Source organism: Muntiacus reevesi, chromosome 4 (assembly GCF_963930625.1).
Source record: "Muntiacus reevesi chromosome 4, mMunRee1.1, whole genome shotgun sequence".
Classification (NCBI taxonomy): Eukaryota; Metazoa; Chordata; class Mammalia; order Artiodactyla; family Cervidae; genus Muntiacus; species Muntiacus reevesi.
The window spans coordinates 114,942,512-114,970,488 of record NC_089252.1 but is presented as its reverse complement, the minus strand read 5'-3'; the positions used below and the strand labels follow the sequence as shown (position 1 = coordinate 114,970,488).

General features: G+C 49.5%; 1 protein-coding gene across 5 annotated transcripts; it reads right to left on the bottom strand.

The window, feature by feature from the left end:
- Nucleotides 1-14: 14 nt before the first annotated feature.
- RBSN (rabenosyn, RAB effector) lies at nt 15-22,538 on the bottom strand. Of its 5 annotated transcripts, none has more exons than XM_065933965.1 (12): nt 22,195-22,538; nt 20,220-20,544; nt 15,983-16,123; nt 13,712-13,812; nt 12,753-12,798; nt 12,470-12,631; nt 10,891-11,132; nt 9,582-9,652; nt 7,161-7,247; nt 5,844-5,946; nt 4,736-4,840; nt 15-4,037 (listed from the first exon to the last, which is right to left on the bottom strand). In XM_065933965.1, the coding sequence occupies exons 2-12, from the start codon at nt 20,365-20,367 to the stop codon at nt 2,919-2,921; spliced, it is 2,325 nt and encodes a 774-aa protein (XP_065790037.1). In that variant the 5' UTR covers nt 20,368-20,544; nt 22,195-22,538; the 3' UTR covers nt 15-2,918. The 5 variants fall into 5 exon arrangements, with proteins under 5 accessions (XP_065790037.1, XP_065790034.1, XP_065790035.1 ...); XM_065933962.1 differs by having other exon boundaries at nt 22,259-22,538; XM_065933963.1 differs by having other exon boundaries at nt 22,262-22,538.
- Between the last annotated feature and the right edge of the window lie 5,439 nt (nt 22,539-27,977).

The following is a 27,977-nucleotide window of genomic DNA, read 5'->3' as shown; positions in this document are numbered from 1 at the left end:
CACACACCCAACCATGGATATCTTGTTATTTTATTTTTTAAAAAGGTTCCAATACAAGGCCCCATAGTAGTACATGCAAATCAATGACCCTCCAACTGTCATTGTCAGGTGACCAGCACAACCTACTACTGCAGCCTGTGACCTATCAGAGACCAGCCTCTCACCTGGCGTCCCATCACCTATCTATGCCAACGTCCAGCCTACCACATGGCTCTTGGTGACTCAGGTACGTTTTAGTATCTGGACAAAAGAGACACATCGAGCAGCGAGTACAATGAGTAAGTGTCCTTAGTGTATTAGACAAGGGAAAATACAATCAAGGCATAAAAGGGGATAGTCAGCTTCATTTGATGCCCGAATCCCCAGAGTCTCTTCCACACATGATCTGCAAACGACGGATCAAGGACTTGCTCATTTTCTGATGAGATGGATGGAGCTGTCCACACTGAAGGGATGTAGGATGGGTGAAACACTGACATGAGGGGAAAACTTGAAGCTGTGGTTGCAATTCATAGGCCACCTTTTCCATGATGCTCCCCCATCCCTGTGCCCATCTTGGGGTCTATGAATTCCAGGAAATGGTACAGTGGAGGGATAGAGAATTCTGACTCCAGTCATGTCTGTGATTACAGGAGAATGCAGCCATGGAGGAATTCAATCACATCAGAGGGTTTTAGTTTGGGTTTAGTATATTCAGTGATTCTTTTTTAAATTTAAAAACATGTTTTTTATACGTCTGGTTCTCCGTGCTCTTAAGTTACTAAGACTGCTACCTGCAGCTGATTTCAGGGAAAGGGTATGTTTGGTAAACTAGTTTTAAGTGAAACCACCAGCTAACTAAAAGAGATATATTCTCATTAGAAAAATAACTATGAGGGCAAGCAGCACTTGGCTCCGGGAACTACCTGCTTTTTGGTGCAGAGAGCTTCCTTCTTCTCGGTCAGAGAGAAAGGACAGACTGATCAGCAAGGAGCATGCAGTCATCCCTAAGTCCCTCGAGAGTAACAGCATGAAGGGCACTGATCTTGAGGGGTAAGGATTTCTGTACCAGGCAGCATTTGAGATGCCTGACTGCCAGCTTCCCAAAACCCTGACAATCAGCAAGGCTGGTAACTGGCTGACCTTAGTAACCCACTCGCACTCCTTTGTGAATAGGACCCAAACTCAAGAGGTCCTGCATACACGCTCCGCACACCCACTCCCCACTGCCATGCTCCCGTACAGGACCTCTTCATTCAGCCCAAAGAGCCAGCAGGGGCTAAAGAAATGTGAATAGTGTCAACACAAACAGAGATTACTATTACACCACAGTGTTTTTTCAGACATTCCCAAGATCAATAGGGGTCTTCCCAGAATGAGACAAAATAAATTTCAGCTCTTACACCAGTAACCAGTGACCATAAGAGCCAGAGTTAGTTAAGGGTATAAAGTGACTAGTGGTCAGTTATTGTTCATTAGTTAACAAGCGTAACTGCAGCAACTCTACCCAGAGCTGAGCACACTTGGGTATCTGATGTCAGATGTCAGTTAAGGGTCATGTCCCTGTAAACCTAAGCACCAAAGCAAAATTCACAATTTCCCTTTTTGCCCTTAACTGGTGAAGAGTTCAAGTACTGCAGTTCTACCAGAACGATTCTGGTTGTGCCTCCTGCAAACATTTTACTGTTTTTTTTTTTTGCCACACCACACCCCTTGCAGGATCTTAATTCCCTGACCAGGGATTAAACCCATGCCCTCGGCAATGAAAGCTCAGAGTCCTAACCACTGGACCACCAAGGAATTCCCCATTTAATTTCTTAATACTACTAAACGTAGGTGAGAGAGTATCTCACCAGCGCCCACGGTCAGCACAAGATGACCCACAAGACAAAAAGGCTCATCGATGAGCCTTAGAAGGTACTGTCATTGACCTTCTGACTCAGTGGACGTCAGATCTTCTGACGAGGTTCCACGAGGGCTTCCTGACCACCAACTCCTAAATTATAGCCTGGGCCCTTTGAAAAAGCCCAGATCAGAGTAACTGGGCCAAAGCTCTAGAGGACACTTTCTCCGGGGACAGACAATTGTCCCAGCGGTCATTCAGTGCCACAGAGCAACACCTGGACAGAGACTCTGCTCCCAAAGTATACTACTTCTATCAGCCAAAAAGTTAAAAACTGCTGTTCTCTACAAAGCTCATGAACAGACTCACAGTGATAACCCTGCACTGGGAGATTAACTTCCTGAAAGAGAGAAATAAGAACTGAAAGGAAGAGGGCGAGAGACCCTGATGAAACCTCACCCCCATCACCCCTCTTAAGAGGGGCTTTCCTGGGTCTAAACTATTGCCTCCACAGTGAGACCTTCCCCTGCCATCGCACAGCACGTGCCCAGGAGGGCAGTGGAAGTCCCAGGCGAAAGGAACATAGTCTAATGGGACGGACATCTGCCAGAACCGAGACGGATGTAAAGGGCTCTCTGCTGTGTCTTGGCTAAAGGGCCCTATAAAAGGCTGCAAGCGGACCGACGCTAGGCGGGGCGAGCGCAGGCACGAGCTGCACACGGGAGCCGTTTCTGCCCAGGGCCCAGCAGAACCGCACTCGTGACACCTCGGCAGTGAAGGCTCCACGTCCCTTCTACGGGAAAAACCCAGTTATTAAAAAAATTCAGGAAAAACAGCAACTGCATGCTGATCCTTCCTGTTCTCGTTCCCATTTTATTATTCAGCTGTCACGGGAAAAGCTCCAGGTGCCCAGCACCAAACAGCGGATTCCTCCCGCTAACCTGCAGGCACCTTGGACGCCGCCTTCCCCCTCCATGCCCCCAGCCCTCCCGCCTGCTCCGTGGGCCCCCGCTAACCTGCAGGCACCTTGGATGCCGCCTTCCCCCTCCATGCTCCCCAGCCCTCCCGCCTGCCCCGTGGGCCCTGCGCGGCCTGGTCAGTCGCTGCCCGCCTTCTGTGTGGCCAGGGCGCGCCTCAGCTCCCTCAGGTTCTCCGTCAGCACCTCCACCTCGTCCAGCCGGCCGCACTGCTTGGCGTCGAAGATGTAGGCCTTGATGTTGTCGATCTGCTGGAGCAGCAGCTCCTCCTCGATGGGCTCGGCGCCCTCCCGCCCGCCGTCACTGTCCTCCTCGAAGGGGTTGCCAGGAACAGGGGGGGACGCAGGTGTCCGCGGGGGGTGCTCATCTTCCTGGTCGAAGGGGTTGGGGGCAGGGCTGTCCGGCCTAGCGAAGGGATTCCCGGCCACAGCCTCCTCTTCCTCCTCTTCCTCGAAAGGGTTGTACTCTCGGAGCAGGCGGGCTGGCGGGCCAAGGGAAGGCTCCGGAGCAGGAGGGCTAGCCGTGCCCTCGGCTGAGGGGCTGGCGAGGTCTTCTTCCTCATCGAAGGGATTCAGGGAGGGTGCCTCACTGCGCTGCGTTGGGATGCTCTGGGGCAGGAACTCCTGGCCCAGAGCTGGGGGCCCAGACCACCCTCGGAAGGGCTCGGGAGCCAGGCTGGGTGGAGAGGTCTTGGTGGCAGTGCCACTCTGAGCTGGGGAAGAGCCCAGATCCAAAGCATGAGCGAGGTGGGTGCGTGGCTCTCTGCCCGGCTCCAGCTGAAAAGGCTTGATTTCCCGGAAGTCCAGGGACCGAGTGCGCGTGTGCAGAGAGGCCGCCTGGTCCCGCTCGCGTTCCCGCTCGCGCTCCCGCAGCGCCTGCAGCTGCTCCCGCTGCAGGTCCTCCTCCTCAGCCTGCCTGCGGGACAGCTCAATGGCCTTCTCCGTCTGCTGCTGGTCGTACTCGTCCTGCAGCTGGCGCAGGTTCTCCTGTAGCGTGCGCACTTCGTCCGTCCGGCCCGCGGCCCTGGCCTGCCGGATAAAGGACGTGATGTTGTGGATCTGCTGCAGGAGGGGGTCTGGGTCCTCGCTCTGCCTCTGGCCTTCCGACAGCGGGAGCCAGCCCTCGGCCTTTCTCAGCGAGGCGGGACCCCTCCGAGGGGGCACCACCTCCCCGTTGGTTGCACGCGATGCCAGGTCACTCCGCCTCTCCTCAAGCCTCCGCTGGGATTCCAAGGCAGCCTGGAAAGACACCAAGGCCAAAAAGAAACACGGTCAGCAGGCCAACAGCCACACTGCGGCCACCACTGCGGTCACACCATCCCCATTCCAGTGAGACCCCAATTCCCCACCTCCGGGCTGGGAGATTAACTTCCTGAAAGAGAGAAATAAGAACTGAAAGGAAGAGGGCGAGAGACCCTGATATCCCACTGCTAAACTCAAACCATGCTTTTTCAAAATTAAAATAACAAACAACAGTAAGTTAAGGCGTAAGCTCCTCTCCATTTCACATTCACTGGCTAAGCACTTATCTTAAACCTCTGAGGTCTATTACCACTCATCTACACTGGAATCTCACACAATCTTAAATACACATATTATTCTGTGTACTACTGCATATTCCAAGCATTCTAAGAACTCCCTGGTGTCTGGGTCGTCTGCAGCCTATACTGGGGGTAGGACTGCCAGTCTCCATGGTATTCGAGACAGGAGAAATCAGTAGAGCCTCTGAAAGAAAAATAGGACCTTGGGGAGGAAAATAATTATTTGATTTCTAAAATGCGAGAGGCCAGAACAGAAGGAAAACACAAGCCAGAGCGAATAAGAGGTTCTGACTTAACGACAACCTCACGGGACCTCCTGGGAGCCTGTGGAGGCCTCTGTGTTCATCGGAGCCGCTTGGAAGAAGCCAGATGCCAGCGTCCCTGAGTTTCACTCACCTGCCTCTCCAGGATCCTCTTCCGCTCTATCTCCTGCTTCCTTTTCTTTTTCAGTTCCTCAAACTGTTCTTTGGTCGGCAGTGACATCAAACCAAGCAACTTTTCCTGTGGGGAGTCACAGACAATTTTACACTTAAACCCTTTCCGCGGGGGGGAAAAAAAAAAAAAAAAAGAATCTGAAGCTCCCTAATGAGAGCCCACAGAAGCTACATCACGTCAGTGTCAGACAGCCACCCTAATGAGCAGAGCAGGGAAGGACCTAACCCTGAAATCGGGTCCGTGCCAGCTTCCTTCTGGAAGGGCCAGCCTTTTCATTAGGAGATGATTGGCACCAGACACCTTGGTTCCCTGCCGTCTCAGTGAGGCCTTTTCCTGCCCTCCCTATTAACACATCCGTAAGCCGCCTTCTGAGCCCCACCCCCACGCCCTCCTTTCAGTTCTCCGCAGCCCTTTCCACCCTCGTAAGACATATGTTCTGTTCTTTCTCATCTATCCCCTCTATAATACAAGCTTTATGAGAACAGGAAGGTCTATCAGGACACCCAGCACCTACAACACCGCCTGGGCTGCAGCGGGCACCCACCAGCGACTATGGCATACAGTCATCCATCGAAAGCAGGAAGGGCCTCGCTCTGCATGATGGTGTCGGATAACTAACCCCACAGGACACGCAGATCTCCGTCAGGGCCCCACAGGGGACTGACAGTGACTCTCACAAGCGCCTTCTGAGGTCGAGACGACTCAGATGCAGTCTCCCAGGTGGAGTGAGCCCTTGAACAATCACTGTATCCTCCAGACCAACAGCCCAGGAAGAGTCCCCCAGGAGCTTATCCAAAGGAAGAAATGCTCTGTGTAAGCAGGTCCACCAGGCACTCCTCCCAACAGCAGAGAAGTGGGAGCCTATCAAATGCCCAGGGACAGGGGAACAGTCACACAAAGGGCAGCGCACACTCAGAGCAGGGTCTGTGCCACTTTTCTTTGACATGCAGATTTTTCTCTAGATGTGGCTGACATCCTTGTAATCCTAAAGAGAAGTAAGTGTACGAACATAAAACAAGCAAGCCGTGGGCCTGTCCGCCCTCTGATGGTGGAAGTGCAGCGGCTTTACCTGCACAAACAGTGTGGCGGAGTATCTGATCATCCTCTGCAGCCGCAGAGTGTTCGGATGTGGCGGCGGGTCCTGCTTCACGTCTAAGGTTAAGATCTTCTTACTGCATGAGAACAAACACGTCGCTGTAAGAGGCACGGCCAGCCTCAGAAACACGGGTGGAGAATCCCAAGTCACCAGGCTTGCATGCCGGCAAACTATGAGGAGAAATGGGCTCAAGGCTCCCCTGAAACGCCCTTGCGGGTAAAGCCCATTTCTTACCCGATGGCTGCACCCAAGGCACCAAACAAGCACGGGGGCGAACGACAAACACTCAGCCACCTCGGGCCCGTGACCAGTGCCGCAGAGCAGCCCTGTGCTTAGTTTAACATTCTGCTCCCTGTCTCACAAGTCTCCTTTTTCACATTTATTTATGTATTTGGCTGCATCAGGCCCAAGTTCCTGCTGCGGGCTCTCGGGTGCGGCACATAGACTTCTCTCCAGTTGTGGGGCGAGCGCTCAGTAGTTGCAGCACACGGGCTTAGCTGCCCTGTGGTCTGTGGAATCTCAGTTCCCCGATCAGGGATTGAACCCATTTTGGAAGGCGGATTCCTAACCACTGGACCACGAGGGAAGTCCCTTACAGTTCTTAACTTTGACCAGGGGACCTACATTTTCATTTTGCATCTAACCCTGCAACCTATGTAGCTAGTCTTTCATGTACAGATGGACAAGGGTTCCGTATCTCTGTTCTCTGAGTCACAGTACTTCCTACACTGCAAAGGGCTGATCTAACCCCAACAGCCAATCCACAGTAAAAAGCAGTAGCTGCGAATTCCCTGGTGGTCCAGTGGTTAAAGACTCGGCCACTTTCACTGTCGAAGCCTGGTTTTGGTCCCTGTTTGGGGAACTAAAATCCCACAAGCCACACAGTGCAGCCAAAAAAAAAAAGCAGTGGTGAAATTGAAGAAAGAACCTGGACTTCCATTCTGGCTCCAGCACTTTGGCTAGCTGTGAGGCATTCTTGCACCTATACAACAGGGTGCTACCCTCTACGTCACAGGGTAGCTGTGGCAGGACACAGGCGCCACTGTGTGTGGGAACAGCCGACACACAGCTGATGCCAATCAGCTCCTGCTCCTGTAACAATCACGAACGGTAAAAATCCCCAGGCAACAATTACTGAGACGCACTGAGGCCCGGACCTGGCAGCCCCCTCACACACACCCCCGATCAGCAGGACCAGGTAAGCCAGGTCTGCTGGCCGCCCACCACCCCACAAACCCAGCACATCCTCCACTGAAGGCACAGGCACGAACACCACCTAACAGACCTTACCTTAACGCATCTATTAGCTCATACACTTTCTGCACTTCCACTCGAAGGTCACTGGCGTGTTCCAGACTGTAGGTTGTCTCTCCGGCACTAGGGAGGAATAAGGCAGATGTCTGATCTAAGTTGCACTGCACTGAACGGAGACGGCGGTGTAAGAGGCTCTACAGGTTTAAGGCCTCACAGAGAGGGGGACAGTTAACTCTCTTCAAATGGCATTGTGGACTCCCCCACCTGTGGCTCAGCTGGTAAAGAATCCGCCTGCAACGCGGGAGACCTGGGCTCGATCCCTGGGTTGGGAAGATGCCCTGGAGAAGGGAAAGGCTACCCACTCCAGTATTCTGGCCTGGAGAATTCCATGGACAGTATAGTCCATCGGTCACAAACAGTCAGACACGACTGAGCGACTTTCACTGTCACTTTCATATAATGCAATACTCGTTCCTTTTCAAATTGTGAGTGTTAAATAACTAGAAATCACTTTTAATGTGCCAATGCCGTGGGAAACTAGTGCCAAGGCCTATGGGGCCAGCTCCTAAGCTCACTGTCAAAATAAGTAGGACTGACCCTGCTTCAGCCTACTAACACTTTCTCTGAACAACTTCTGTGCATCTAGGAAGAGGGATGAAATGGATTATACATGAGCTGCTTACACTATACCAAAGGAGAAGGCACTTTTCTTTTCTCAAAGACTACCCAGAGAGCAGAGGAGGGGACGTTAGGAAAGGCCAGTGGGGGCTTAACCTCAGTCTCAGAGGAACAATGCAGTTATCATGTGGTCTTAGGATTTCATTTACGAGTCTGCCACTCCTACCAGGCGGCTTCCTTGGGGGCTCAGTAAAGAATCTGCCTGCCAAGCAGGAGACCTGGATTTGATCCCTGGGGCAGGACGATCCCCTGGAACAGGAAATGGCAACCCACTCCAGTATTCTTGCCTGGGAAATCCCATGGACAGAGGAGGCTGGCGGGCTGCAGTCCATGGGGTGGAAAAGAGTCAGACATCACTAGCAACCAAGAGCACACACACACTCCCGCCAGACTGCTGGGCCAAATGCAGTGACCATGGCTTTTCATTTTTATACCCCCAGTAACTAGCACATGGGATGAGCCTAAACAAGGTTTACTGAGAACAGAAACATTTCAGATGATCTCCCAGCTATTACTCCAGCCTCAGCTACAGCCACTGAACTCCCTTCCTGAGGCAGCAACAAGTTAAGTTAAATAAAAGAACTGCCAGGTCTACCTGTTTTCCCTCTCTCAGGCAATCCTGGCTGGAAAAATCCTGGCGTGTTCTGTAATGTACAGATTCAGTAAAGTTGCTTCATCATCTCTAACTGCACAGTTTGCAAAAAGAACATCAGACCAGAACTAAGAGGACTTGGACTTTGTCTCGATATCATCTAGTCATGTGGAAGATAACAGGGCTGGCCTAAATCTGGAATCACTGCCCTGGTCCCAGTCACATCAACCCACCGTGTTATCCTCGGGGCTCCCATCAGGCCAGGCTTCGTTATCTTGTGTGTTATTGCCCACTTGTTATGGTCTGTGCTCCCGTGATAATGAAGCTGTCTTGGCTATGCACTGCTGCAGCCCCAGCACTCAGAAGAGTGCTTGGCACCTAACGCATGCTTGATAAACATCCCCTGAATGAATGAGGGACAGACTGAAACGCACTCACTCGAAGCCCTTCAGAACTGGTCTTTGGAGGAAGAGTTAAGACACCTGGAAACGTTCTCAGTGATGGCAGCTCCCCTCTGGCGAGAGGAGAGTCCACTGACCCACAATTGTGTCTAAAGCACAAAGCAAAAAAGCCAACAGCACGCTGGGAGAGGAGGCCCTCGGGTGACAACGTCCTGAGGGAGAGGCTGGGTGCCAGCACGATGCCAGGGACACAACTGTCCTTGCTGGCGTCCAGGTAGAAGGCAGGCCTGCTCTAATTTCAAACCCACGGGCAGGGGCGGGAGGAGGGCGTGTTGAGTCCAGTGAGTTCGTTAGGAAAGGAGCAGGCGGCAGATGCTCCGAGTCAACTCCCCCCCATCCCGGGGAGGTTTACGCTTCTTCGCACCCACTCACAGGAGGGCAGTGTGACCCACTGAGTCATGTGACTGCTCGGTGACCTGCAGGCGGAGAAGGGACTGGGGCCCTTCCCTGCTCTCCCTCAGGGCCAGCGGTCTCGGGCAAGGGGTGCAAAGAGGACTGGGACCCAGGAGGCGCAAATATACGGGGTAGTCGGGGACACTGGGGCTGAGAGGGCTCAAGAAACAGGGCTCCCCGCGCTTCCGCCATCTGCTGCCAGGGGCTGTGGCATCTAGTTGTGAGCACCGAGGGGAAAAGGGCAGGGCCTACACTTTCAGCTACTAAAGAACTGACCTAAAATGACAGAAAACAGTCACCACTCAGTCAGTAAAACATAGAGGAAGAGCTTACTTTAATGATGCTGCCATCTTGATGTATTCAGGAGCTTTCTGGTCAACTTTCTCCATACAAAGCCGTAATTTCTAAGAACAAAAAAGAAGAGGTGAGTTGTGTCTCAAGGTACAGAAAAGGCAACAAAAAGGTTATGCAGAATCAATGGAGATGTATATAAAATTGTGCAGTTTCCAAATTAAAAAAAAATAAGCAGAGAGTGGCTTTTAGTTTTGTCCTGTTCACTGTTATCAATTTCCTGATTTACAGACCTACTCTACAAGAAAATCTTGTAGGAAGGAAAGAAGGGTGAACTTTGACCAGATGCTTTTGACAGGAGCAAGACCTTCCAGGACACAAGTCATGTGAGTTCACCCAGGGAGCGAAAAGATACCAGTTGCTACGGCCTTAATCTGCCAGGTGACGCCGGACGCCGCACGAGGCACGGCCAGGGCTCCCTTCAGAACAGCAGGAAGCCACAAGCTCGGCGGCTGCTTACAGAGACTGTCAGATGGTGAGCTCACACAACAGTGGACAACGGCAATGTCTGAAGCGCAGCAAGGTTTAATTAACACCACTTCTAGCAGTCTGACTTTTCACAGTGGTTCCAGAAACACAGCCACTGGGACCGGAAGAACTGCTAACAGTGACCACTCAGTGATGACTAGACAAAAACTCTCTCCTCCCCGGTTTTGCTCAAGCTGCTTCCTTCCGCTGCCAGGCTGCTTTCCTCCTCCCCGTTTCCTATCACCTCCCTGCCCAACACCCTCCTGGCTCACCCTCTCAGCCTGCAGGCCTCTTCCGAGTTAGGAGGCAGTCGAGCTCACGCCCAGTCCGACTCTAAACCGCAGGCTCTGACCACACTCTGCTCCCGTAACGCAGCAGCTACTGAAGGCCCTGCAGGGTCGCTGGCGGTAACCAGAGCTGAGGCATTTGAATGGACTCAAGAGAGGAAGCTCGACGCTTCTGGGAAGCTTCTCAAACTCCCAAGTGAGTGTCCTAGGACCCTCTGGTCCACCATTCACCACCAGCTCCTGCTCCTGCTCTGACCACAGAACCTGTCTACACCGCGTGGCAACCAGCCTTCCTCCTCTTGCCCCGGGTCACCGAAAGTGCCAACCTCCAGCTCCCCAGTGGGCAGGGAGGGAAGGCAGCAAGTTTGTTGCAACAGTGAGTCTGCGACTCACTCGGGGCCCTAGCTAGTGCCCTCTGGCAGAAGCTGAAACGACTGAAAGGAGCGACTTCACAAAGCATTCTTCAAAATGTGCAGGCGTGCCCAGGACAATCAGCCCGGCCTCTCAAGTCGGACTCAAGCCGGCCCAGGAATCACCTCGTAGAGCTTCACGATGTCAGGCGTGTGCTCCTTCTCGTCGATTTGCTGCTCCCTCTTGAGAAGCGTGTCCTTGCAGTGTGTGCAGCAGCGGATCCGGTCGTCGTCCTTCTCGTCCAGGACAGAGCTCACGCTGCTCACGCTGCTGATGCTGCCCCGGCGGGAGCCGTGGACGCTGCTGGGTGACTGGCTGGGGCTGGTGTGAGTGCTCAGCGAGTCCTTGCTGGCACTGGTGAGCTTGTCTGCAAAGAACACAGGACAGGCAGCAGTGAACCCCAGAGCTTAGATCACCCCCCTGCCCACAACAGCAGTGGAGTCCACAGGTGGGGGCCAGATGCTGCCTCTGGGCAAGAGGCACCCACCCATACCTCTGCCTGCCGGGGCTCAGGCTCTGCAGAGGGCTGGATGCCCAGCGCCTCCAGCAGAGAGCCAGGAGCCAAGGACAGGCTGTCCTTGAAGCTCTGACACTCACCCCAATCTGGCGTTACCCCCTCCCAGCTTACCAGCTCCCCTGCTCCAGCTGCCCAGACACACCAGGCTCTCCCTGGACCGTCCCCCGCAGCCTTCCCCGATGCCCAAACCCCAACTGCTACCCCTGCCAGAGCTCAGCTCAAACGGCACATCCTCCAGGAAGCCTTCCCCAATTCCTTGAGGCAAACACCATCTGCCTGCCTATCAGCTCCCACCACGGCGCTCCTCCTGGGGCACTTCCCACTTGCTCCGCGTGGTGACAGCCCTACGCACAGCCCAGAGCTGCCCGAGCAGCTGTGATTCCGAGGGCACGGGCTGTCTCTCATAGCCGCATCCCTATGGGTTTCTTCCAATAGGGCTAGCGCACAGCAGTTGCCCAGTAAATACCAGTTAATCAGCCCAAGAGAAGGAAGGTGAAGAGTGTCCCCAAAACATGGCTCAGCTGAGACAGGGAGTCGTCTCGGGGAGACAGGGAACTTAGCAAGGTGACGCGTGCCCACTGGACGTCAGAGCCCCCACCCAGGAAACATCTGCCCCGTCCCACGTTACCCAGACGCCCTGCAGCCAACAGCACGTGCAGAGTCGGCGGAACTCTGCGGGGTTGCAAAACCACCCCACACATCCCAGAATCAGCCAAAACGCCTTGAGATCATCTCCAGCAACTTTTCACCAGCTGAGATTCAAAGTCCTGGGCCACTGGCTTCCTCCTACCCTGGAGGAATAGATGATACTGACAGACCATACGTGGGCAAATGACGACTGGCAGGCCAAGTCCGGCCTGGTTTTGTAAGGCCCTCAAGCTACCTGTGGTTTTTACACTTCAAAAAGGTTGTGTAATAAAGAAGAAATGTCACACAGACAGGATGTGAGCCACAAAGCCTAAAATACTCACTATCTGGTCTTTTATGGGAGAAGTTGGCCAACCTCTATTATAGATCATTGCTCCCCTGGGCCCTAGCAAACTGCCGAGGCTGTAGTGGGCCTCAAGGAATCAACAGTAAATGAATGAAGGTCCCATGGGCCATACATTGAAACAAAAACCCCAGTCTCCCACCAGGGGCTGGTCTCGGCAGGAGGTCAGGGGCCAGGCTGCCTCCACGTCACCTACTTGCCAAGGGAAGGCTGATAAGCTCCATGCACTTCTTGCACATGATAGACCCGCAAAGGCGGCAGTGGTGGCGGCGGTTACGAATGCTGAACTTGTTCCCGCAGTCCGGACAGAAAGGGACATCCTGGTCATTGACCCAGGGCACCACGGACTTTTCTATTGCTGTGGGAAGAAGACAAAAACCAAACACACACGAAGGGAGGCTCATTTTAAAAAAAGAGATCGGGTCAGGATGAAAAATAAAGAACAGAAGGAACGTGAGCAAAGTTCGAGAGTTAGTTACCTCGGATCTTCGCAGACTCGGTATTTGTTCTGTCAAACGCAGTCAGCTGACAAGGAGGAAAAAGGGTCAGAAGGAATGAATCTGGTGGTGGATACACTGTCTACAGGCGGAGGCATCAAGTGGGAATGAGCACACAGGATCACTCAAGTCTTCTGTCGTCTCCAACCCCACGATGTCACAAAAACAGCTTCACAGGGGACAGAGGACTAGCTTTGCATCCAGAAGGCACTCCCCTTCCCATGACCCATTCCAGCCTCTCGACTGCCGGCTGCCCTCGGAAGCAATAACCAGGGGCAGGCAAGGACACGGTGGGGTGGCTACCGAGGGCAAGGGGGAGCCCCCAATTCTCCACAGCCCTCCTGGACAATGAAAGCTGACACAATATTCCTGCCCCACGAAATGCAGGCAGAGAGCTGAACCTGTGGTGCTGCCATGTCGGCCTATCTCACAACCCAGCTGATACACAAGCATTTCCAGGGCTGATGTAAAAGACAGCAGTCATGGTGCTGAAGACTCGCTCCTAAACCAACCGCAGGACAAGAGGTTCCCACCCCACATGCTGGTCCTGGTGGGTGCTCCTCCCGCGCCTGGCTACCAGCCTGTCTGCCATTGCACGGTATCACCCACTCCACCCCTTCATGTGACGGTGCCTGGGACCCCCAAATGAGGAAAGGATCTGAAGGCAGAAGGGCTGCCAGGCAGTCAAGTGGGCTTCACAGGAAGGAAAAGGGAAGCTGGGTATGTGTCAGTCATCGACCCGGGCTGCACCCCTGTAAAACCAGCCCAGGCTAGAACCGGGCACCGCATCCTCAGCACCACCCTACGTAGGGTGTTTTCCTGCCAGCATCAGGCAAACACAATAGATTTAGGACAAGATACGTGCTGCAGAAGTGTAATTCTTCCCTCCAAAGAATTTATACTTGCAGGAAAAAAACATGTTTTAAAGCAAAAAAATTTACCTTCTCTAACCTGATTATTAATTTATTGACTTCAACGACATAGTGGTCGATTCTGGCGGCTCGGTGTTTTTTGAAGTCAGAAAGGTGGCTTCGCATAGCACCTAGAAGAAAGGGGGGAGGCAACATAAATGACTTGTCACTTCCCCGAAGGAGCCTCCCTACCTTGAATTTCAAAAGCAAGCCAAAAATCTAGGATTTTAGAGTCTTAATAAAAATTTAAAAACTAGAAAAGCAAACAGAAGGAAGTTTGCTAAAATGTTAACTATGGTCACCTTGGGGCTGCAAAGTACGTTAAGAAAGACCTCAAGGACAGAGCCTGGACCCTGGAACCAGCCTGTGCTCAATTCTGCCACACACTGTGTGACCCTGGACAAGTGCCTTAACGTCTCTTTAACTTGGAGTACTCAGCTATAAAATGAGGAAAACATGGGTAGCTGCTGCACAGTGCTGTTATCAGGATTAAAGAAGTTAAATTTATAAAATCCTTAGAACACTGCCCGGCATGTGAACTTTTGTTAAACAAAAAGGAAATAACATTATGGGCTATTTTTCCTATACTTTTCAAAGTTGGTACAATACGGCTTTTTCATCAGGAGGAACACCACCTTTCTCTAAATAGCCCCCAAAGTGCAAATGGTAAGAGATGCCTTTGTGGGGCTAGCTCAACCGATAGCATCCTCAGTCCACAGCCAAGACCTAGGACAATCCTCACACAGATGGAACCAAGTAGCCTGTTGTCTCAGAGTATCTGAAGAGCTCCTGCTCAATCTCACACTGCTTCTGCAAGCTGGCCCTGCCCCCTAGCCCTCCCAGCACTCAATTCATTTCTTCCTCCCAATGACGGCTTGTTCACGTAGGTACTTTACTGTATCTAGATCTTTATACTAGATTCTTAACCATCCGTTATTCTCTTCTTCCTAGCCATACTTTAACATCTAATTAAAATTTAGCTTCAAATTTTTAGGAGTGTCGATAAGCATTAACTGAAAATTTGCCATTCACTTGATTTTTTGCAATTTGTGCCTTCCTTCAGTTGTTAAATCAGGGAAGTCAATTGAAACATCACCTTGATAAATTTAACACTGGCAATCATGAAATAAGTTATCAAAAAACTAGTAAGAATTCATACACTTAAAATGTCTCCTTCATGTTTTTAATTGTCTTTCACATGTAACAAATAATTATATGCATATAGTCTTATTTTTATTTTCTCCTGCCGTGATGAAAAAACATTTCCACTCTCCAATATTTTAGCCACTGGCCACACGTAGAGACTGAGCTCTTAAAATTTGGCTAGTGTGTGGTCATGGAACTGACTTTGACTTTTAAATCTTATTTAACTTTAAATGGAATGAGCATCACTATCCTTTCTACCTCACATGGCTTTTATGAAAGATGAACAAGATAATGAGTATCAGAGTATAATAAAACAGTATGTGACTTCCCTAGCAATTGGTGGTTAAGACACCACGCATCCAATGCAGGGCTTGTGGCTTCGATCCCTGGTCGGGAAATTAAGATCCCACAAGCCACATGGCTCAGCCAAAAAGCAAACGAAGTATAACAAAATACTACAAAAAAAAAAAAGAATCATTATTTATTCATCACATGGATGGACAGTATTATATTACTGATCACTAACGTTCAACAGTTAAAAGACATGGAAGATAAGTTAGTTCAGCTCCATGTGGCATGATCTTTTTAGTAAAAGTTTCACTGAGTTATCATTCAAATACATACAATTCACCATTTAAAGCATACAAAATCAATGGGTTTTAGTTTACTGACAGGCTTGTGCAACCATCATCAAAATAAATTTTAGATTATTTCCATTACCCTTAAAAGATGATAATTCGGAAAGCAAGTAGATGATACCATAATTACACACTTCAGAAAATTAAGCTGCATGACCCAGTGCTTTTCAGTAGGCAGGTAATGTCTACATGAAAAGAGACAATGGACTATGTCTAGACTGACAATCAAAGACTCCTATTCCAGTTCTGCAGCGCCCCAGCTGTCTGACCCTGGGCAGGTCCCCATGGAGTTCGGTAACAATTAAATGAGGGTCCACATGTAAGATTTATGTGGTGCCTAATGCCATAATGCTTTGTGTTCGAATGCCCAGCTCATCCTTGTCAGTTATCTCCCCCCTCTAGGACACAAAGGTCATGGGAAGCTTAAGCCCATGCTGGTTTACTGGTGTCTCTTCAGCAAACTCTGAAAACATACAGATGCTCAACAATGAATGAATGAATGAAAAGCATTTCTTACCAAGCTCCTGGGGTTCCCACATGTAAGGATCGACCCCTCCATAGCTGAATGACTCATATCCGTGGGTGCCTGATTCAGCTCGATCATCTCCTTCCCGTTTCAGCAGCCTGTTCTTTGCTTTCCTAGCCTTCTGGACAAGACCTTAAAAAATGGAACAGACGCCATATGAATCCATGAAGAATACCCAGCGAGGTGTTGAGGTGCTACAGGAAGAGCACTCAGGTTCCACCTATCAGCAGGGTCCCGGTGCATCTCGTGAATTCTCCCGTATCAGGGTTCCTTCACTCCCCAAGGACAGAAGCAGTGAGGAAAGGAGGCAAACTTCTAGGACCAGTGTCCCGATCCCATTTACTGCTCCAGTTCCATCCTCCAGCCCATGTCATTATAGGGGTCTTGTTGCTTAAAAACATCATTGATTTAAATCAAGTATGAAGTTAGGGGGAGACTCAATGGCAGGCTGAGGAACATTAGCAAACCCTACCAGAAAATCGGTTCTGAGGTAAAGACTCTTGGATTCAAAGATCTGGACATGTCCTGTGAGAGATCTGTACATGCTGGACGTGTAGTACAGAGAGGAACTCCTGGGTCTCGGGTCCCATAAGAAAGCTGCAGATTGTGATTTCAGCAGTACTGTTCCGATTAACTCTAGTCTAAAATCTTAGGGCTGCAAAACAGACTTCAGATAAAATTCAAGAACTTCAAGGACGGTAATAGTCGGAGGCCAAGTAAGGACACTTGAGGAACCAGGTGCTTCTATGAGGATGAAAATGCCCAGCCAAGAGTTCGAAAGATGGAGAGGGAGGGCTAGCCAGCAGGAGTAAGGACACTATGGAGAGCATCGTCTACCCCCAGTAAGTCACTAGCCTTGGGTCTTGCCTCCCAGATTCTAGCAAGACAAACAGAATCAGAGTCTTTATGAACACCAGAGTGGCTTCCAGATTTCAAGTTTCCCAAATAAGAGGATGATCTTAAGAGGAATAGAATCAGGGAAGTTAAATTCAACTGACAGCCCTCGTACCCTGAAAATGCTTTCTTTTAAAAAAAAAAATGCATTTCAGACAAGGCACATGTCCTCAATTCAAGATGCACCAGGCAATGACCCCTTCCCGAAAGGTTCTCTATGGCTTTGGGGCAGAAGGCAGCTACAAAGCAAGCCTAGAACCCACCGTGGAGCACAGAGAACTCTACTCAATGCTTTGTGGTGACCTAAACAGGAAGAAAATTCAAAAAGGCGGGGGGATGCCTATGTATAGCTGATTCACTTTGCTGTTTGGTAGAAAGTAACACAACATTGTAAAGCAACTGTACTGCAGTAAAAATTAAAAACAAGACGGAAAAACATTCCCCAAAAGATCAAAAATAAATAAATAAAATAATCTAAAAAATAAATAAAGTCAGCTTAGTGAAGGCACCAGGAGGACCATGGGCTGTGTACATAGTGTTCCTCTGATGTCAGATATTGGGAGTTAGGAGAGAAAACAGCCCGTAACCTGCCCTTGAAGGGATGGTAAGGCTACTTTTAAGAGGTTATGTTGGAGTTAGAACCAAAGCTTGAGCCAACCAAAGGCAGCCCCTCTTGCAGGCTTCCAGAGTGACCAACGCTAAACGGAAAATGAGAAACGCCCTTCCGAATAAAAGCAGGCCTTAGTGCTCGCAGCCTGGCCCCTTAGCTGGCATCATCTTTGAGAGTTCTCTCCAGTCCCGGGTTTTCCAAGCGCCCACAAGTCAAGTAAACGAAGCAGGAGGTAGGAGCAAGGAACTCCATGTGGAGACGTGGTTTCCAGCATCTGATCAGCCCAAAGCGTTTCTTCAGCGCAGTACCACATTTCTCCCTTTCATTAGCTGAGAAGAAAGCCCACGTCTTGACTTCTTACAAATGTTTTGTGATTATGAGCCAGATGAAAGGAGAGGGGACTAAAATCTAGGCATCTGATTCATTCTGCCCGTCTTCCCATCGCAGCCAAAGCCAACAAGAAATTCACTGTCTCTCAAAGGAGGCAGAAACAGAAAAGCAGAGAGAAACAGACAGACAGAAAAGAGGAACTAAATCTGGTAACTTCCAGTCTCTCTCTAGCCAGTATTCACGATCAACCCTCACTTCCTTTCAGTTGGAAACAAAAGGTCCTGTATCTATTATTTCATCAATAATCTTACACATTTTCCCGAACAAAAGCGCAGCCGTCCCAGCAATGTGAGGACACCACTCTCTAACCTCTCTAGCCACTAGCACCAAAGTCTTAGCAGAATCCCAGCACACGGCCCAGTTCCGCTGTCACTAAGCCTGGGCGTTCACTGAATACCACGGAGCCCCTCAGCTGTCCGGAGGCCACTTAGACAGCAGTGCATTTGTTTGCTAGTTTTCCAGCTGCAGTGTCTGCTGTGATGGGAATACAGGGCCTCACCTCAGCTGTGATGCCACAGGCAAAGAGCGGCACTAGGTTCAGAGGTGATGGAAGACACAGGGTCAAGGCCTAGCTCTGTCAATCCCTACGTGACCTTGGAGAAGCCGCTGCACATCTCAGAGTCTTGCTTTTTCTCTGTAAAATGAGATCAACCACCTTCCTGCAGGGTTGTTGGGAGAGCTGATGAAATGACAATGTATGTGAAAGAACATACATTTCTCGCTTTTTCTTTTCGTCACCTAAGAGTTATGCCTCTGCTCCAGCCTCTGCAGCCAGAAGCCACCTTGGCCATCGCAGCCTTCAGGATTTTGAAATGTCTAACTGTCATATTTTTTGTCAGGGGTTATAAATAGTAATGCTTTCAATTTCAACAACCTTCTTTTCTGAACTGAAAAGTGAGACGTGGAGTGAGATTATTTTGATTACAGGGGGCGTGTGACTGACAGGTATGGAGGCCGAAGTCCACTTAGGAACACACGGATCACTCCTTTCTCTCCCACCCAACACAGAGCTGTGAATATGCCATCAGACCTTTTTAATTTCATTGCCTTCAGAAGCGTGGCTGGTGGTTAACTGAATCACTAGGAAAGACAGTTCCAGGGCACCAGCATCGTACTTAGGGGTTAGAGTCTGAAGTCTAGGAAACGAATACTCTGAACAGCAAAAATTACCTTCAAAAATTCTTTCTGCAACCCTTTAGGACGTGAGGGTCCTTGGAAGCTCACCAAGTTTGGAAACTTGGAAGACACCAAGTTTCACCTTTGTGGGTTTTCCTCCTCACATTTCAGCCATACCTTCCTTTTCCTGCGCTCCAGAGGACAGGGCACAGTGAAGGAAGTAAGATGGCAGGGAGGCCTGAATCTATGACAGGTAAACGGTGTACAATGTGCCTCCGCTTACAGGGCAAAGGAAAGGAATTCCACCCCAAAACCCTCTGGCACTGGCAGTTAGATAATTCAAACAGGCTAGGAAGAGACAGCAGAGAGCAGTAATTACACTTACTAGGTTCAAAGCCAGGCTCTACCTCACTGTGTAGCTTCACATTATGTGTGAAGCCTCACTGTGTAGGCAAATTGTCTCTGTGTGTCTAGAATCCTCATCAGTAAGATGGGGCTCATTGCCAACATAGTTATGGTGAGAATTCAATGAAATTAATGCAGGGGAATGTTTTTAATAATGCCTGCTACAAGGAAAACACTAGAAACATGCTATTATTATTATTATTAATTTACCATTATCCTGTGATGGTGGTGTCAACTACAAATTGGCACTTACCAAGAGCACTGCCAACAACTGAACAAAGGCATTTGCCATCTGCCTCTATGGAGATTGAACCCCACACTGCTCCAGCTGGTGACCTTCAACAATCCCTGAGGGAGTTCAGGGTGGAGTGAGGTACTCTGTGCTCTAGGGAATCTGGTGGGACAGGTCTTTAGATAGTTGGATGTTTTTAGGAACAGATTTTATGATCTCAATCCTTGCATCTCCTCATATCTAGAGAAGCTCTAAATCCCTTCATGGTGACATCAGACCCTCATGACTAACAAAAAAGTTTTTATAAATTGAGTGCTTCATGGTATTGAATTCCCCCTTCACCAAAAGCTTATATATTGACCTTCCCCACTGCTGCTGTGGAGCAGTCTCTCAGAGCTTCTGAGATGCTGCCTCCCAGGCCGCAGTCCTCATTTTGCCCCAAATAAAACTTAACTCACAACTCTCAAGTTGTACATCTTTTTTTAGTTGACAGTGACAACCACAGGAGCTGATAAAAACCATCCCACAAGTTAAAGCTCCCAGTGACAGAACAGGATAAGCAGGAAATCCTAGCCTCTTACTTTTAATTTGCCCTTTGACATCACGGTCTTCCCCGGAGTGCTCTTCCTCATAATGTGACTGCAGCTGATAGAAAGACTGCAGGTCCTTCAGGCACAAAGGGCAGAGGAAGCCCTCTCTCACTTCTCCTGGGTCATCCAGAGACGCCATGGGGTGTCTCTCTCAACCCCCACAACGCAGGGCCCTCATGCCAAGAGTCAGCTGGATTCCTCCACAAGAGACAAGGGATCCCGCAGCATGAGCTTAGACAAGGGATCAAGCAGCACCCAGACGCTGGGGAAGTGGCATCATAGTCCTGGATGAGGTGTCCTCTCTGGAGTAGAAGTCCTGAGAAAGGAAAAAAGAAAAGAGGGGGGAACAAAGTCAGGCAAATTAGCAGCAACTGAGAACCTTCCTTGTTCTTTTCACAATTCAAGATAGGTACTGAATGTTTTCCAGTGCAAGTCTGAGAATACAAACTGCTTTCTCAAATCCTTAGATGGAAACCTAAACTTTCTAAGAGACCATCACTGGGCAACAGCAACTCAATGAAGGGGGAAGCACAGACTCCTGAAGAAAAGAAATAAAAATATAACGTCAAAAGTGTCAATTCTCTAACATTTATTCCAACTTCATAATGTGTATACCATGTCTGAAGTAGTTCTCAACAAGTGCAAGTTTTTACTTGACTCTCTCTCCCTTGACCATTTTATTCAACTACATATATGGAGTTTTTGCATCTGTGTCAGAAATGCACTGATGTAAAAGGGATAGCATCTATCCTAGAAACCAAACAGAAATTCCAACTTCAGTCTAAGGAACAGCATTAGAAACTTGAGCGATCAGAAAGAAAAGTCTACTTTGATAGCCTCGAACTGAAAATAACACAAATACTTATCAAAAGAAGAAAAATATATTTCGTGCCTTATGTTTGTACAATACTTGTTCTCCAATAAACTTACTAGACTTTATAAACCAGCACGCCTAACGTTCTCCCTGCCTCAAAAATAAAAGAACCCAGTGCTTAAACAATTCAGAGTTTAATAAGTTACATTTTCAGTTTTATCCAGCCTGGACAAAGTCACTTTCAATGTCAACTTGGAAAGACTCCCAGCCATAGGGAAAACGTAGGCAAAACCATTCCAACAAAGCAGAGAAATTTCTCAAGAATCTGAGGCCAAAAACGAGGGTGGAGAGTGAGGAGGAACGTATGAACCTCAGCTTTGAGCTGCGGATGGACCCGCTTACAGGGCCACTGAAGAGGGACTGCCCAGTCATCAAAGCGAAACGGGTCGGTGACCCAGGAAATAAACAAATGAAACACGAGGTTCCTGTTTTCTTTCTCCAGTGAAAAAGCCCGATGATTACACACACTCACTTCTCAGCCCCTTTTCCAGACAGCCGCTGAAAGAACAAGCAGTTCCTAGCCAGAGGCTCACGTGAGCCTCTTCTCTTCCCACTCACCCAACCAGCCGCAAATCCAAAACACTCCCGAAATCTCAAGGCACCCTCAGGTCCTCGGAAAAGCGCTGCTCACGGTGTTCTCCTGCCCATAGCCCTGCACCTCTCTTCACAGCACTAACCTCAATTTGCAATCACAGGTACACAAAGCGACTAAAATCCACAGCCTGTGAGCAGTGTGACGGCAGAGGCCACGTCCACGTTCTCACCACCACACCCGCTGGGTCAGTACCCGGCACGAACCTCCGACGATCCCAGTAACGCCCCGGGAGGGAATGAATGAATGAACGAAGTCTAAGATCACAAAACCAAACACCCACCACAAACCACCTGGCTGGGCCCCACGTCCACAACACAAGCGGGCCCCTCACACCCGAAATCCCGTCCGAAACCCAAGTAAGGCCCACGGTTCCTGCATCTCCTCGTCCGGCGCGAGAGCCGCCGGCCGCTCTCTGCCCCCCGGGACCACGCAGCCCCCGCCGCAGGACCCGAGGCCGCTAAGGCGGCCCCGCGCAGCCGCGGCCGGAGTAAACGCACCGCGGACACTCGGGCGGGACGCGCGGCAGAAGAGGCCAGCGCCCGGCCCGCAAGTCACACCCACCACACAGGGCCACCAACCGCCTGTCTGCTTGCCGAAGCGGTCCGGCGCCCCGACGCGGGGACCCGCCTGGCCCTCTCTGTACCCCGCTTGGGACCCCGCGGGCGCGCAGGCCTGTCCAGCCCTCAAAGGCGGGCTCTGGGCCTCCACGAGCCTTCACTCGGGCGCGGCCGCCATCTCCATCAGCAGCTCGGCGCTCGGCAGGCACGCCTGCGGCGGCACCGACACCAAAACACCGGGGGAGCGAAGACCTAGGAGCGCCGAGTAGTCGAGAGGCCGAGAATTCCCCAGAACGGCGCAGCGGCGGCCTCTGCGCAGGCGCCGGAGCGAGTGGCCGGGGACGCTCCTTGATTTTACGTTTTTCCCAACCCCGGAAGTTGGGGTGGTTGTTCAAGGGCTAAGTAGTGTCTGACGCCTTGCGACCCCACGACTGCAGCATGCCAGGCTTCCCTATCCTCTCTCGGTGTCTCTCTCGGAGTTTGCTCAAACTCATGTCCATCGAGTGGTGATGCCATCCAACCCGCTCATCCCCTTCCCTCCCACCTTCAATTTTTCCCAGCATCAGGGTCTTTTCAGTGAGTCAGCTCTTCGCGTCACGTGGCCAAGGTACCGAAAGTTCAACTTCAGCATCAGTCCTTCCAATGAATATTCAGGGTTGATTTCCATTAGGATTGACTGGTTTGATGTCCTTGCAGTCCAAGGGACTCTCAAGGTTCTCCTCCACGATCACAATTGGAAAACGTCAATTGTTTGGCACTCAGCCTTCTTTACGGACCAACTCTCACATCCTTACGTAACTACTGGAAGTTCAGGGGCTGGGAGTAGGGGGGCGGGGGTGGGGGTAAGTGAAGTTAAACCCCACCCCTTGCTTTCCACTCCATTGCACAAATTGGAAAACTGAGCCTTGTAGCCCTTTAGGCCTTGGCCAAGGTGTGCGGTATATGAGGCATCCAGTGGTCTTTAATGCCTCCTCCAGACCAACAACTGCAGTTCTATTAATAAATTAATTAGAAACAATAAAAATTCTGGGGTTTCCCAGGTGATTCAGTGGTAAAGAATCCTCCAGGCAATGCAGGAGATGTGGGTTCAATCCCTGGGTAGGGAAGATCCCCTGGAGGAGGAAATGGCAACCCACTCCAGTATGCTTGCCTGGAAAATCCCACGGACAGAGGAGCCTGGTGGGCTACAATCAGTGGGGTCCCAAATAGTCACACACAACTGAGCACATATACCTAGTACATAAAGTTCCTGACAGCTAGAGAGAAAAGGCGTATTTGAGAAACATGCAGTATGTGGAGCCGTCTGGAATATTACTGCATGAGCTTAAGCTTGAAATAAGACAGAGGATCCAACCCCAGCACATATAGTGTGGTCAGGAAAATCTGTGAATCTTCAAATGCAAAACGTGGTGGCAGTGAGACATCACCTTGTAACTGAGTGGCTGTATCACAAAGAAATGTGTTGATGAAGATGGGAACTGGGAATGATGCAGCCACTCTGGAAAACAGTATGGAGTGCCTCAAAACATTAAAAACAGAGCTGCAATAGGGTTCGTTAATTGTGCTTCTAGGTTTTATCTGAAGAAAAGACTAACTGAAAAAGGTATCTGCATCCACTTAGCTATTGCAGCATCTCTTACAAGAGGCAAGATATAGAAACGACCTAGAGTATCCAGGGATGGATGAATGGATTAAAAAAAAAGGGGACCCAAAAAAAGGGGGGGTGCTCATTATATTCACCGTGGGCCTTGGTGACCCTGACTGCTTTGACATCCCTAAATCTGAGGAGCTTTGGATCCCAGGGCTGTACTACAGTGGGGCTGAGGGAGGTAAGACAGGATAGTCTGGCAAATGACCCCATTTGGGCCTCTAATACCTCATCCACACTGGTGAAGACCAAACTCTCCTGACCCAGGCAGGTGCTGCAGCAGTATAACCAGACCTACTGCACCCAAATGACGGTGGACATGAAAGATGCAAGAACTTCGAAAAGTCAACTGGTCTCCAAATAACCTAGTGGTAGGGTAGCCATAGTGGTTGGACTGTAAGGAGATCCAACCAGTCCATCCTAAAGGAGATCAGTCCTGAGTGTTCATTGGAAGGACTGATGTTGAAGCTGAAACTCCAATACTTTGGCCACCTGATGCGAAGAGCTGACTCATCTGAAAAGACCCTGATGCTGGGAAAGATTGAGGGCAGAAGGAGAAGGGGACGACAGAGGATGAGGTGGTTGGATGGCATCATCAACTCAATGGACATGAGTTTGGGTAAACTCTGGGAGTTGGTGACGGACAGGGAGGCCTGCGTGCTGCAGTCCATGGGGTCGCGAAGAGTCGGACACGACTGGCAACTGAACTGAACTGAGGGTAGCCTTCCTCCTCATAGTCACACCACCGATGAACCACAGCACACTCACCGTAGAGGTTTATTGCAAGGGTGGACATTTGCCCTAGGTGGGGGTGAAGGGGCGAAGCTTAAGGGGGAAGAAGTAATAAGACACAAGCCCTCGACTGTTTGCTCTGGTACATTCCACTCTAATTCACAAGCCAGGACAAAGACATTCATCAAAGTTCTGATCGTAGACCAAACCAGAGTCGTACAAGAAGAACTGCTGCCACCTCATGGCTAGTTCCAGTAAAAACAATATAAAGCCTGTGGTTTGTTTTTGTTTTTAAGTCTCTAAGTTATATCCGAATCCTTTGTGACTCCATGGACTGTAGCCTGCCAGGCTCCTCTTTCCATGGGATTTCCCAGGTGAGAATACTGCAGTGGGTTGCCATCTCCTCCTAGAGGAACTTCCTGACCCAGGGATTGAATACACGACTCCAGCACTGGCAGGCAAATTGTTTCCCACAGAGCAACCTGGGAATGCAACAGCGCTTAGGGGCTGTTACTATTAACAAGTCATAAGGGATATTAATGAAACCTGCTCACAAAAATTAGCCCTGGGGAAAGTAACTGAAAAAGAATTCAAAAAAGCTTTCAAGAAACGAATTAAAGGAGGTAAATTTTACTCACAATGTTTAAAAAAAAAAAAAGGATAAAACTGGATGCTCAACATCACTAATTACGAGACAGAGGCAAATCAAACTATATCAAGAAATAACCTCCAAGAAGTCACAATGGTCATCAAATTGTTACATTCAATAAATGTGGAGGGGCAAGGAAAAAATGAACCCTCCTTCTTTTTGGGAATATGAATGGATAAGACTTAGAATGGTATGAATGTTCTCCTTTAAAAAAAAATTTCAATGAGGGACACTTCCTGATAGTGCAAAGGTAAGACTCCATGCTCCCAATGCAGGCGGCCCAGGTTCGATTGATCTCTGGTCAGGGAAATAGATGCCACAACTAGGCAACTAAGAGTCTGCATTCGGTAAATAAAGATCCTAGGTACTGCAACTAAGACCCAGGTCCGCCAAACAAGTAAATATGTATTTTTACAAAATACCACAAAAAGTTGAGCCGGTGATTAAACTCCTGGACATGCATGCAAAAAAAACCTGATGTTCGAAAGGAAACATACAAACAATGTTCACTGCATTATCGCTTATGATATGATGGCCAAGAAGTGGAATCAATGACTCAGACAAAAAAAATGAATGAAAAACTGCCTTTTGCAACAACATGGATGGACCCAGAGTTGACCATACTAGGTGAAGGGTGTCAGGCACAGAACAAAAAGTGGCCTATGATTTCCTGAGATGGTATCAACAAATTAATACAAACACAGCCATTTACAAAGCGGAAACCTATTCCAGGAATCAGACAATAAACTGATGCTTAACGAAGCAAAAAGCTAAGCGGAGAGATATATTAGGAGTACAGGAGTAATATATCAATTCTAATACATATAAATACTCAAGGAGGATCTAATCAACAAGGGAACACTACTCAAAATAATCTAAAAACCAACAATTAAAAAAAAATAACAGAATACTTCTATATAAATGTATCATAGAAAACAGGATGCTAAACACTCAAAGAAACCACATACGAAATCAACTTTATTCCAATACAAACAAAACACCTGAAATTGAAAGAAGAAAAAAAAAAAAAGATAACGCCAAGGCTCTGTACCTGAAGTCTTGGTGACCGGGGCTTGTGTCACGTCCCCGGAGCCTGAGCAGCCTGGGGCCCCCGAGGCATGACTCTGGGCCAACTGAGAGAGCTGGGGAGGACCTGTCTCTCCCCTGAGACCTGGAGTGTGGATGGGACCATGATCTCACGATCCAGGCGCACCCTCTGCATCCAAAGACCGACGCACGCTCTGGGCTGGAGGAGCTTTGAAGAGTCACCTGGTGTGCAACTCTCACGCTGGTGGAATCCCTGCTGCAGCCTCCTCACATGGAGCCCTCACCCCACCTAGGAAACACAGCGTCCTCAGCGGAGCAGTCTGTCAGGGCTTGGCATCCGTCAGGGGTGGGAAATGTTCCAGGAAAGAATAAGGAGCACAAGCCCTCGGCTGTTTCTTCTCTCCCCGTCCGCCCTCCTCTCCCACCCAGGAAAGCCACTTTCTCTTAAGGCTCTGTTTGCCGCCCAGTTCAATTCAGTTCAGTTGCTCAGTCGTGTCCGACTCTGCAACACCATGAACTGCAGCACACCAGCCTCCCTGTCCATCACCAACTCCGGGAGTTTACTCAAACTCATGTCTATCGAGTTGGTGATGCTATCCAGCCACCTCATCCTCTGTCATCCCCTCCTCCTCCTGCCCGCAATCCCTCCCAGCATCAGGGTCTTTTCCAGTGAGTCAGCTCTTCGCATGAGGTAGCCAAAGTACTGGAGTTTCAGCTTCAGCATCAGTCCTTTGAATGAACACCCAGGACTGATCTCCTTTGGGATGGACTGGTTGGATCTCCTTGTAGTCCAAGGGACTCTCAAGAGTCTTCTCCAACACCACAGTTCAGAAGTATCAATTTTTGGGCTCTCAGCTTTCTTAACAGTCCAACTCTCACATCCATACATGACCACTGGAAAAACCACAGCCTTTTAGACAGACCTTTGTTGGCAAGGTAATGTCTCTGCTTTTTAATATGCTATCTAGGTTGGTCATAACTTTCCTTCCAAGGAGCAAGCATCTTTTAATTTCATGGCTGTAATCACCATCTGCAGTGATTTTGGAGCCCCAAAAATAAAGTCTGACACTGTTTCCACTGTTTCCCCATCTATTGCCCATGAAGTGATGGGACCAGATGCCATGATCTTAGTTTTCTGAATGTTGAGCTTTAAGACAACTTTTTCACTCTCCTCTTTCACTTTCATCAAGACGCTTTTTAGTTCCTCTTCACTTTCTGCCATAAGGGTGGTGTCATCTGTGTATCTGAGGTTATTCATATTTCTCCCAGTAATCTTGATTCCAGCTTGTGCTTCTTCCAGCCCAGCATTTCTCATGATGTACTTTCTTGCATAGAAGTTAAATAAGCAAGGTGACAATATACAGCCTTGACGTACTCCTTTTCCTATTTGGAACCAGTCTGTTGTTCCATGTCCAGTTCTTTTTTTTTCCCATGTCCAGTACTAACTGTTGTTTCCTGACCTGCTTACAGGTTTCTCAAGAGGCAGGTCAGGTGGTCTGGTAGTCCCATCTCTTGAAGAATTTTTCACAGTTTATTGTGATCCACACAGTCAAAGACTTTGACATAGTCAATAAAGCAGAAATAGATGCTTTTCTGGAACTCTCCGGCTTTTTTGATGATCCAGCGGATGTTGGCAATTTGATCTCT